Source organism: Dermacentor variabilis, chromosome 9, assembly GCF_050947875.1.
Source record: "Dermacentor variabilis isolate Ectoservices chromosome 9, ASM5094787v1, whole genome shotgun sequence".
Lineage (NCBI taxonomy): Eukaryota > Metazoa > Arthropoda > Arachnida > Ixodida > Ixodidae > Dermacentor > Dermacentor variabilis.
In genome coordinates, this window is record NC_134576.1 from 5,176,022 (window position 1) to 5,188,501 (window position 12,480).

General features: G+C 46.4%; 1 protein-coding gene across 11 annotated transcripts in view; it reads right to left on the minus strand.

The window, feature by feature from the left end:
* LOC142558590 (ferredoxin-fold anticodon-binding domain-containing protein 1 homolog) overlaps positions 1–12,480 on the minus strand; it is a 161,735-nt gene that overhangs the window by 99,726 nt on the left and 49,529 nt on the right. For 10 of the 11 annotated variants that reach the window (XR_012823038.1, XR_012823036.1, XR_012823037.1 and 7 more), the window contains exon 3: positions 4,482–4,682. The exons of the other annotated variant lie outside the window; for it this stretch is intronic. Coding sequence is in view for 7 of the 10 variants with exons in the window: in XM_075670736.1 (XP_075526851.1) it covers positions 4,482–4,682 (201 nt within the window). In the remaining 3 variants the exon portion in view is untranslated. The remainder of the gene's footprint in view (positions 1–4,481; positions 4,683–12,480) is intronic. 11 annotated transcript variants of the gene reach the window in all.

Sequence of the window (12,480 nt, forward strand, 5' to 3'; positions counted from 1 at the left end):
GTTCAAACATGTACAGGTGCCCAAATCTTTAACTGGCGTGCGCGAGCGGCGACTTTTCCGTGTGTCAGCGCCGTATGACGGGGCGCGGCTGGAAAGAGTCTGAGGCTAAGCGCATGCGGACAAAGCGCGCTCAGCTGGGCCCATCGTCTGATAAGCTATTTCCAGCCTCGCCTCGTCATACGGCGCTGACGCACGGAAAAGTCGCCGCTCGCGCACGCCAGTTAAAGATTTGGGCGCCTGTACGGGGAAAATACAAGCTGTCGGCGACAGCGAGAACGTTCCATCTTACAACGCAGCTATGAAGCCAGAACAGTAGAACCGCGTGCTACCAGAGAGAAAGGAATGGTGCTACGCTCTGAAACGGAGACATGCGGCGGCAGCGCCGACCGGCGACTACCGCCAACGACATCACAGCGGCCCCGACCAATCACGGGCAACAGCGGCGTTCGCGCGATGCCCTGAGGCGCTGGTGCGCGTTTTCTTGAAAAAACAGCCGCTTGCGTTTGTTTCCGCCCTTTTTAAACCAGATATTCGTGTTCAGGGGACTCAAAACTGTAGAATGCCGCAGAGAACTCATTTTTTTCGAAAAGTGTTTCAGCTTCCCTTTAAGGGTACCGATTTCACGTCCGAAATCGGAAAAAAAAGATCAAGACAATTCACGACTATAAGAAAGCTGACTTTGAATCAATGGTAATTCAAAGCTTAGCCTCAGACTTACCTTCCTGTGTTTCATCTCAAATTCACCTATTTGCTGACGACTGCGTAATTTACACCGAAATAACTCGCGACGAGGATGTTACCAGGCTTCAAGCTGACCTTAACGCCGTTTCTGCATGGTGCAATTCATGGTTAATGGAATTAAATGTCAACAAGTGTAAATTCATGCGTGTATCTCGAACTACCAGTGAACCACCTGTGTACTCCCTTAATAACGCTCCATTAGAATTGGTAACAACTTACAAGTACCTTGGCCTTCACATCACCTCTGATCTTACTTGGAATACCCACATCACCCATATAATAAGTAACGCTAACAGAATGCTAGGTTACTTACGACGCAACTTTTCCAAAGCACCTTCTTCCTTAAAATTAATCCTCTATAAAACTCTAATACGACCTAAACTTGAGTATGCGGCTTCAATCTGGGATCCAGGTCAAGTAAACCTAATGCACTCACTGGAAATGGTTCAGAATAACTCAACTCGTTTCATTCTTTCTAACTATAATAGAACCGCGAGTATCAGTGCCATGAAATCTAGCCTTAACCTACCGTCCTTGTCATCACGTCGAAAATTGTTCCGTTTGTGCCTTTTTCATAAATTATTTCATCACCCGCTGCTACGCAACAAACTTATTTCTCCGTCTCCGTATGTATCGCCCAGACTAGACCACATTCATAAGGTCGGCATTTCATTTTGCAGATCCAACGCTTTTTTTCAGTCATTTGTACCACGCACTTCCAATGAGTGGAATCACCTCCCCGCCTCGATAGCCACTATCGCAGATCACCTATTATTCAAGAATGCCATAGCTAGCACTGTATAACTAGGAACCTTTTTTCATATTGTTCAACCTGTACTCACAAACGACTTAGCTAACATTGTATATCTAGGTGCCATTTGTTAAATAGTTTTGTTTATACATATTTATATACATAATTTTCTGCACTAGTAACTCCTGTTTGTTGAATTTACCCGTTTTGCTTGTAACCACTCCCCTCTATAATGCCGTAATGGCCCTGAGGGTATGATAAATAAATAAATAAAAGGGTACAACACTTTCTCACAATACATTTTTATTTCCATAAATACTAGATGAATATGTTTATATAAGTACATGCACGGTTGTTATTGCTGTTGCAAAAATAAATAAATAATTATTCTCTGGCATTAAATTGGGAACAGAATCGCACAAGAATGCATACCCTGGTGTGTCCTGGTGATAAACCATAGTAAACCGTGCTTTCACCTCAAAGTAATACAAAGTTTATGTAAAGTGTTGTACATTATATAACATATTGCAAAATAAAATTAGATTTTATGCAATAATACTTAAGTCTAGCTTCGTTTACTGCGCCGCAAGCAAACGCCACTAGACTAAAGATCGAAGTCAATCCAAAGCCTGTACTTCCATCATTCCCATGTGGGTTGAGGCCATAGAGTTTCTCACTATATTACCTAGAGGGAAATCTGGCGCTGCTGCGCTGTGGTATGCATGGGAATGCCGGTATATTGTGACTTCGGATTGGCATCATTCTCGTAGAGACAGGACACCTTGAAGACGTGCTTGGCAAGTACCGTTCCGTCTGTCACAATGATTCACTTTCTACTAGAACAGCACGTGAAAAGCTGTTTTAGCTTTATTATTACGCGAAAACATGTTTTGTTTAACTATGAGAACTTGTTATTGTGTGTACGACTACATGTTACGTAAAAAGTATCAGCGGGTAGCTAAAGTTGGAGGACAGAAGACAAGGTTCGCGCTCGCTTTGAAACAGTTGGTCGTCTGTTCATGCTTTTCTTCGTTTGTTCATGCATTGTGGGTGAGTAAAGATGTAATATGCGTGAACGGAAACATTTTATGAAAATGTTACTTTGAGAACGCGTTATTTGCGTAGCCATATCCACATTTTAGACAAAGCCTCTTACAACACCAGTCAACACGAGCCTCGCAGACACATATACCGTCATTCCCATGATGGCACGGTGCCCCCTTAAGAAACTCCCATAGACGGTGGCGCCAGATTACCCTCTAGGTGTTATAGTGCGAAACTCTATGGTTGAGGCAACGCTCATGAGAGCCTCCGTAGACACTAGCGCCACATTTCCCTCTAGGGTATTTCTTTAGAAACTCTATGAGCGAGATCAATGGGAGCTACAACGTAGTTACAACTTTATGTTTTCTCTATGGCTCTACCCATATTTTTTCGCTATCCCACGTGTTTGTTCGCTTTCGGAAGGGTTTTTTTTAACATTTTTGAAAGTTTTACAGTGCATGCAACACTCATGGGGGAGGGGGGGTGTCGATGTTGATGGAAGTGCCGCTGTTCCCATTTGCGGCGGCACCCTCAGAACAGCGGTGCTTGCGGGGTATGTTGCGGGAAGTATTGGTAGTTCATGGAAGAGCAGGCACCGCTCGCAGGTTTCTCTTTCTCTGTTGAAAGGCATTGGCATTGGTTTGACGCATTCCACTTGACTGCCAGCTACGTGCTACTTCTATGTTTCCCCAGTCGTCATGAGTGCTCCAGGCCTACTAATCGTTCGGCACTCGTTCACAGCAGCGTTCAAGAGGGTGGCCATCCTTTACGCAGAAGAAACAAATAACTGCGCAGCGGGCCGCAATTTCAATGTTTCTGAACAGGTGGTGCGAGTGGCGACTGCAGCGAAGCGCAAGTGAGAAATTTCCCACGTGCCGACGTCTGGACGCTTTCCGGAGCTGTAAGCTAAACTTGCGGCGTACGTCGCTGAAACGCGTGATCGGTCCCTGCCAGTGCGACATCGTCAAGTGCGACATCGTCATGAAACAAGCCTGGACCTTCGCCTTAACTTTAAAGTCCTGCACTGCCGTGAGTACAACGAGTGGCTGGCAGCAGCAGAACGCGAAATTACGCCAACCGGACCTGCCGAAAGAGCCTCCCTGATGGCTGCGTGTGGTTGGGTGCATTCGGCGTGGGCTGCTGCTCCACAAGATGTCCTGGTGTGGTCGTTTGCCAAATGTGAAATTTCGCTGGACCACGACGCGCTGTGGGACCGCAGCAACGATGACGATGGCAGCACTAGTGAAGACTAGTAGTCCAGTGACCATATCAACTAATAAATTTTCGTTGTCGAATGCGCCCTCGGGTATGCTCTTTTTTTCCTGTCACGCGATATGGGGGGGTCGACTTACAATCGTGTAAATAGGGTATTTTGTTGTAATCACAGCCCCCCCACCTCCCCAATTGAAACTCCAAATCAACGCCCACTACAACTAGTATATTGGCTGTAACTTGGTTCCATGGCTATCCATCCAGTAGCCACTCTCGATACAGAGGTGTCGGTTGTGGATGGGGTGCTATAGCTGTAATATACTATGCCCCTTGTCCCACCCTTTCTGGAGGATGAACACATACCAATATCACACAATTGGTGACCCAAGACTGCAGCTCAGTGGCATCTCTTCAGCAAGACAGCAGCCAGCACATACACACAGTGGCCCAAGCTTGTAGTATGTGAAAGAAGTTAGCCACCTACTGCAATCTCAGTCAAGTTCCCAGATGACACAAGTTACATTAAACCACAAGGACGGTGCAGACAGTGCTGGACTAGTAACTTTATTCAGCACCTGTGTCTTCCACTTGGTGACTGGCATTCATATCCTGCTCAAGTAACCACTCGCCCAACGAGCTACTCCCGCAAACATTTTCCAACGTTGTCAGGTTCTTCATTGCTCGTAAGTACTATGTTGCACTTGATGAGAAGCATCATCCATTCAGCACTGACCTGTACCCACGTGGAGTGTATTCAGCTGGTGCACGGAACGGTACAACACGGTGCAGGATGAAGCCCCCTGGAGCAGCCATCTCCACCACCTGCCATGTGTCGCTGGGGCAGCGACGTACCTTACTGTCGGCAGGTGTGCCCCCTTGGCCGCGGCACAGGGTCACTTGGACTAGCGATCCAGGCCGGAGCACACGTCCTGCACTTCACGCACACACAGCATCACATCAGCATGGGCATCTCAGTAAATGTTCTGCGCTCTGTTCTGTCCCACCTTTCTTCCGTTAGTCTTGTTTGCGCTAGTAACTATGTCACAGCAAATGCATCAACACCAACTAGCCCAACTTTTGGCATTAATAACTGTCAATACTTGTGCGAGCATTCATGAAGCATTTCTTGTTGCGTTTTCATTGCGAATCATTGTATGGCAACAATTAGTCTTACTCCATAATTTCCACTCTTAGACAAAGGTGCACCCTTTGGGGTGTATATCTGACACACAACAATTGTCATCTGCCTTGCTTGCATTCCCTTGCTTGAAAACGTGGCACCCGCTACTTTCCTGTCGGGAATGCTATGTCATGCTGATAACGCGCATGCCGTTCATTACCGGGAAGTACCGGGCTCACAGCGTTAAAACAGGAAATGCGGACAAGACAGATGATGATAATTGTTGTGTGGCAAGATACAACCCAAAAGGTGTAATTTTGTTTTAGAGTGCATTATACTATTGTTTTCAGAGCACAGCAAGAAAAATTGTTGTCCACAATGGGATGAAACAATTGCACACAGCGTTAAATTTTCAAACGAATACCCGCAGCATTGACATATGACGGACACACGAAAGCTGTCACGCATGAATGATTTATTTGACAACGAGGGGCAGCAATACGCATAGAAAGGATTGTACGCCTACTTGGCAGATTTTCATCAATCCTACTTGTCACATTAGCATTTGTCACCATGCCTCTCCCCATGTCACTAATACACAGCCAGCACCGCATTTCTTAAATGGCCCCTTATGAGGACTAGTAGAAAATATTACTTTACTCTGAAAGTCAACAGTTGTCAAGCGCAATCTAGGGAGTGTTTTACTGTGCAAAGTTTTGAAATTGGTTCATTATTGCTGGATATAGGAGAAATGCTGCATCCCCATGCTGCCAAGACGCAAGCTTCACTACCAAGACAGTAGACACTTCTTCACCTTGACTAGTGCGTTTGCAGGCGGTGCTTTTAATTCTTCATGCCAGAAATGAGTTCACATTTGCACTAAGAGCATTGTTTCTCTTCCTTTGTTGCTGTGCAGCAACGGCGATATTCAGTGTTGTGCACTGGACCACTTGCCAAAGCCATGTGCTATATTCGCTGACATTGCAGTCAGTGCATTGGATGTATAGGCGTTAATATGCATCACCTTGACTTTTTGGCAGAGAGCAGGGCTTCCTCGAGAAGAAGGGTGATTTGCTTGAAATTTCAGCTGCTTTCATGAACGATGTGATACTTTGCAGACACAATTGTCAGTGCGTGATCTACACATAGCACTTGTCTGTTTGCAATGCCCAAGAATGGTGGAGGGACCTTCTGTGCCTTAAAGGGAAACTCTGGCAAATTTTTGAAGTCAATTGGTGTCAATGAAACTTACTGGGTACATCCATCTGTAAACTTCTGCCAGGTCCTCAGAAAAGCATGTTTGAGAGTTGCACAGATTCTTTAGAAATGAATTTTGTTGACTCTCGAAACACCTGCCTTGGCTGCTCCTCAGCTACTGGTCACATTGTGCTATGATGTAAAGGGCGGAATAGCTTCTGTGCCTGCCAGATCATAGGCGAACCAATGAAAAGCAGCTGTCGTTTTAACTATGGCGGTGGTGCCACTTTTGTAGGGTTGTCTCGAGCACACTTTTTACATTCTTGGTGCTCGCTGATGACAAAAAAAACATGTTCATTAATAAAAGAGCAGAAGCACACTTACTTGCCGAATTATTACGAAGCAATAAAAAGTTGCAGTTTCGCCAGAACAGTGAAACATAGATTGTGACAGCAAATTAGTAGTAGACAGATATACGAAATAAAGATCGGCCATAAGAACTTGTAAACCTTCGCTTACTAACTAAATTAACAAGCACGGTGTCACACACGCACCAGTAAACATGAACACATCTCGCTCAATGACCGCGGAAACTCGCTGTGAAAACACTGGAGTGAGGAATCGCAGTAGCAGCAACGAGTGAATCGACCTTCGTGCATCTCTTGCTTCAATGCAAACAAAACATTGAAAGCACAGCACATACGAAGCGGCCGGCACTGCGTAACCTCTGCAAACACTGCAGATAGCTCTGAAGATGAGGCCTGCCCGGGAGCACACTTTGGCCACGTCATAGATCGCTTTCAAGATACAGCACCCACACAGCCACGCCGTAAGCAGCAGCCACCAAGGAAGAACACCCCCTCTCTCACCTCACCCCCGTCCCTTGCGTGTGAAAGGAGAGGGTGCGCTTTCGCTCCGCCTTCACTCGTGCACGCGAGGATGACCACAGAACGCCTATATAAATTTAGAGAAAGGAAACTGTACCTACCACAGTGCAATGGAAATAAGAGTAGCAGTGGCGTTGTGAACAAAAGTATGCGACTGAGAGATGGTGGTGGCAAAATCAAAACTAACTTGACATAAGTAGCATGAGATTTTGTGGTGGATGAACATGTTTTTCTAGGGCTCCGTGGTGGCGACTAAATCATATGTTTTTTTGTGCATTTTTTATGCTTGCTTGTTTTTGACTTGCTGATTTCTTTAGCCTTTAAATAATAATTGGGCAGTTTCCTTTTTTTTATTGCGAAGCAATACTACTTTAGGTCGCACTTCAGCCTGTTCCGTGACGAGGCGGTGGTAGGCACCATTGACCTTTAGCGTGACCTCGCTGCGTGACGTCACACCACGTGACCTAGAGTGACGTCACATCAGCTGTGTAAAAACGGGGCCCCATCTCACGCCGTCGCGAGGCGAGACGGTAGCCACCAACGGCAGCCTAACTCCCGCTCCTCTCACCAGGGGCGCTACGGTCGGTGTGACGTCACACCAGCTGTGTAAAAACGGGGCCCCATCTCACGCCGTCGCGAGGCGAGGTGGTAGCCACCAACGGTGGCCTAACTCCCGCTCCTCTCACCAGGGGCGCTACGGTCACTATTGCTTCGCAATCACCAGGCTTAACCAAGCTAAGTCATGGCCGTTTTTTCCCTTTCTTTTGTGTGCGCGGACGTGTTTCGTGTATATTTGGTTTTTCAGGATAGTCAGTGTCCCTTCACGCCACGTGCTTCGACACATGCAACTGAGTGGGACGTTAGGTTTTTATAGCCTTTAAATAGTAGCTTGGAAGTGGCAAGACTAATAGCTATTAGTGGTTTTACTGTGTGTGCTTTGGTATCAATATTGCTTCGGTAGGAAAGTGCGAGCATGGCTGCGTGGTTGAACACGTGCGAAAACTTGGCATACCTTAAGTCTCTGCATACCTTAAGTCTCTGCGGCATTGATTGCTTTAAAAACATTGCCGATTACTTCGCGGTATTTTAAGGATTTAGAATCGTTTTTTTTTGCTAGAAAACACATGCTCTGCATTATTATAGCAATTGCATTAGAAAAAAGGCGTGCAATGCATGGCAAGAAAGCTGGGACAGCATGCAGTGTGCGGGAGGTCCCTCAAGGCAGACGAAGCAATGAATGGGAATGGAGAGAGAATCGAGTCAATCGGCCCACACTGTGATGTCAATGCTAGGCTGAAGAAAATGGAGGTTTCCCAGGATGAGCTTGTCAAACAGGTCAAAGAGCTAAAAAATGAGCTAAATATGGAGCGTGATGCATGGAAGGTAGTGGAAAAAAAGACTTCAAGCAGCCGAGGAAAAGCTGAGCAGGGCCGCCATTATTAATGAGAATGGTTGACAATGGAACACAGTCCCCCGACATGATAGGAGGGAGTGCCAGCAAAGTATGTGGAATGCGTGCAACATGGTAAGGGGGTAGCTGGAAAGAGTGGCACCTACCTTCAGGCCACCACGCGGAAAGAGCAGGAGCGCAACGGTGAATGCCTCTTGTCAAGTTTTAATCACATGAAAAAGGACAAAGGGAAGCAGGGAGAGGAAGGAAAAAGTGAAATGGTGATTATCGCCGGCGAATCAAACCTGGCTAGGTGCTCAAACAATTTTGGAGAGGGTGAAAGGCGATAAAAGAGTGGCGGTAGGGACGTTTCAAGGGGTTATGTTATGGAGCGAACAAAAGCAAAGCTCGCAGAAAATGCCTAAGTGCGCAACCTTATCATAGTAGCAGGTGGACTAAATGACATCCTAAACAGGAAAGGTAAAAGACTAGCCTAACGCTTGATGAAGGGGGTAGATGACTTGCGCGAGCTGTCCCCTCAGATGCAGATCGTGGTGTGCACGGCACTGGAGGTGCCTGTACTGACAGTCAAGTACAAATAGCCGTAGTGGCTGCTAATGAGGCAATATGGAAAATGAGCTATGAGAAAGGTTTCGAGGTTGTCGAATTAAGTAAACAGGGAAGTGAGAACGTGTGGTGGTTTTGAACGAGACGGAATCCATGATCTACTGCGACTCAAAGTGGCACTTCTCAGCCTGCACAGGCCAGAAAGGAGCAGCCTTGGGGTAGCCCTGTTCTCGACTAGACTGATGGCACTGCAGGAGGCGGGCTGCTCGTTGTACCTGCACTGGCTTCCAGCCCACGTGGGGATACTGGGCAACGAGGAGGCTGATGCACTAGCAAAGCATGCCCACCACTGTGTGGTGCTGCCTAGTCTGGCAGTGACAGCTAGTGACTTCATAAGCCACAGGCTGCGACGTCATTTGCTGGCCTGCCATCCAGACAAGCGGATGTCCGTGGGCCGCCCTCCACTACTCCCACAGCGTGGTCTCTCATGCAGGGAGACCTCCCTCCTGCTGCGACTGAGGAATGGCTGGTGTTGGATGGGGTCCAGCCTCCACCGGCACGGCCTCATCGCCTCTCCAGCCTGCGCTTCCTGTGGGGAGCCGGACACCCTGGAGCACCTCCTACTGGCCTGCCCCGCTTAACTGTAGCAGCGTGGCTGCCTCCTGCAGGAGTTCTGGCGTCTGGGGCTTTCTTCCGCACGGCAGGAAGATATCCTATTTTCTGGTCGACACGAGCTACCAGCCCTCCGAAGTGTCGTCGAGTGCCTCAACTCATTGGGGCTCTCGGCGAGACTCGAGGATTTTTTGCAGACGCATAAGCCTCCACAGCTATCCAACCCGCTCAAGGCTACCTGACCTGCCCCAACCATCTGGCTCCTCCTGGATCACGGCCCCCTGGCCTGTCACCAGATTACCCTTCCTGCTAGTCTGCTCAGCTGCTGCCATGGTGATAATATAACTTCCTACTCTCCTATCTTCATTGCTCCAACTCTCCCCCACCCCTGTTCGCGCTGAACTGTGCTCCCGCAAGAGCTGCAGAAGATAGCGTCAACCTTTCCTTTTCCCCTCAAGAACCACTTCCTCCACTTCAATTACAGGATTGGGTGAGAAGTGGGCTGGTGACGTGCTGGTCGCGCTGTTGCTTTTGTAAGGGGCCCACGGGCGCTCAGGAGGCCAGAGTAGGTAGTAATGAAGGTCCCCAGGGAAACCGCAGAATAGCATCGCCATCAATAACACAAAAAGGAGGAAAACAAGAAAGAGGCTCGCCATGGAATAGGTTACGTCAACATGCAGGGCAGCAGAAGGAAGAAAAGTGGGCAGAGATTGAGGATTAGTTAAATAGAGAACAAATAGGGGTGTATGCGGTTACAGAAACACACCTTAGAGACTCGGAAGAGCCACCAGTGATTGAGAATTATGGTTGGGGAGGGTGCAACAGAACTAAGTTGGAAATACAGGCAGGGGTAGTCGGAATGCTCATTCATATGGGAGCCAAATGGAAAAGAGTAAATTCAAAATGTCAAGAGCATCTTTTGTTATGAGGAACAATGAGTGGAAAAAGAACTTCGCTGCGCGTAACATATTTGTGGACCGGAAGTAATTGTACAGAGAAGAATCAAGAGTTAGTGGAATGCATAAGTGCTGATATTAAGGGTTTCGGGAATGATACCGAAATTATCCTATTAGGTGACATGAATGCCCACATACAGGATTTACATGGCTATACCAACAATGGGAAGTCAATGCTAGATCTTTGTGAGCAACAAAACCTCATTATCGTGAATACAAAGCCCAAGTGTGAAGGGTAGATCACGTGGGGGAAGTGGGAAACTGGCAACCAACCATTGATTACTGTCTGATAACAGAAGGAATTCATGATAGGTTAAGAGAAATCGTCATTGATGAGAATGGGTATAGCAGTATAGACGGTGACCACAAACGCGTCATTCAGAAAATGGGATATGTAGTTGGGAAAGAGAGCAAGGAGTGCAAAATGGCCAGTCCAAATTTGAATGCTGAACAAATAACAAATATAGCCACAAGAGTCAAGGAAGAACTTTGCAAATGGCCAAGTAAAGAGTGATATCATAAGAAGCCAACACTGACACCAAGGAGAACATAGGGAAAATTAATTGTGATTAATAAATAAATAAAGAAACAATAAATTAATTGAAATGAAAGTGGATGAAGAGACAACTTGCCACAGGTAAGGGGGGGGGGGGTGTAACGATCCCACAACTATCACACTATGTGTGCGATGCTCCACCAATTGAGCTAAGGCAGAGCCCTTGCCCCATTTGCTTTCTTGGGTATTTATGTTTCCTAGTAGAACCCTGAGTGTTAGCCAGCGCCACCACTCACAAACCTTGGCAGCGGACGTGGAACATCCTTTCTGCCGCAGGTGTCACGAAAAAGTGATCTTTTTGGGTGAAGGCAACCGGTCAATAAACCCACACATGCTACCTGAAGGCATCAATGCTGCCAGATTTGAGACCATCGTCTGCTTTCTTTACTTTTTTCAAGTAAAGAATGGGAATATAGTGAACTTCCAAGTGTAATAACGACAAAAATATGGAAAGAGAAGCGTGTTCGTTGGAAAGGAGAAAAGAAACCGATAAACTGGTGGAACAGGGAGCTACAAGAAGCAATCGCCAAATGACAGAAAGCATCTTGAGAGCACAGGCAGGCATAGAAGGTGCAGTTGCCGCAGGATGAATTGGCCAGTAAATGGAAATATACTGGGAGAAAACGTCTATCGTTTAAATACTGGTGCAAAAGAAAATAAAAGGTGGAAATGAACGTTGGATGTCAGAAATACTTGAGAAAAAGAAGGCCGCACCTCGAATATTTTAAAACGACATAAAATTATTAGGCAGGAAGTCAACAACACAACAACATATCCTAGACGAAGATGGAAACGAATGGAAGGCGAAGCGGCATTAAATTACGTCCGAAAAATAACAGCTGAATCTTTCCAAGGTAATGACGAGGTTGTATTTGAAGAAAAAAAAGAGCATGAAAGACAACCAGATGGAAAAGGAACTGGCGCTGACAAACATCAACTGAAAGAAAGCCGAAGAAAATATTCCTAAGCGCACAGCCACAGGGCTAGACGAGGTTTCCGTTAGGCCAAAAAGTAAGAAAGCTCTGGTGAAAACAGTGGAAAAAACATTAAAACATAGATGAATACCAGACAGTTGGCGACAAAGTAGAATGAATTTAATTTACAAAGGCAAAGGGGAGAAAGAATTCACTCGTATAGGTGGCGACCATTACATCCGTAATTAACAGGCTAGCAATGCAGACAATCAAATTAAAGCTGCAAAACATGGGCAGAGAATAATGGCATTTTGGGAGAACTTCAGAATGGCTTCAGAATAGGTAGGCGTTTGGATAATAACTTATTTGTTCTTACTCAGTGTATTGAAATATCAAGAGTAAAAAGCAGACCATTATATGTGGACTTTTTAGACGTGACCGGAGCGTATCACAACGTAGACCGCAACATTTTGTGGGATATTCTGGAAGGGGAAGGCATAGGTGATGATTGTCTACAGCTTCTGAGAGAGGTT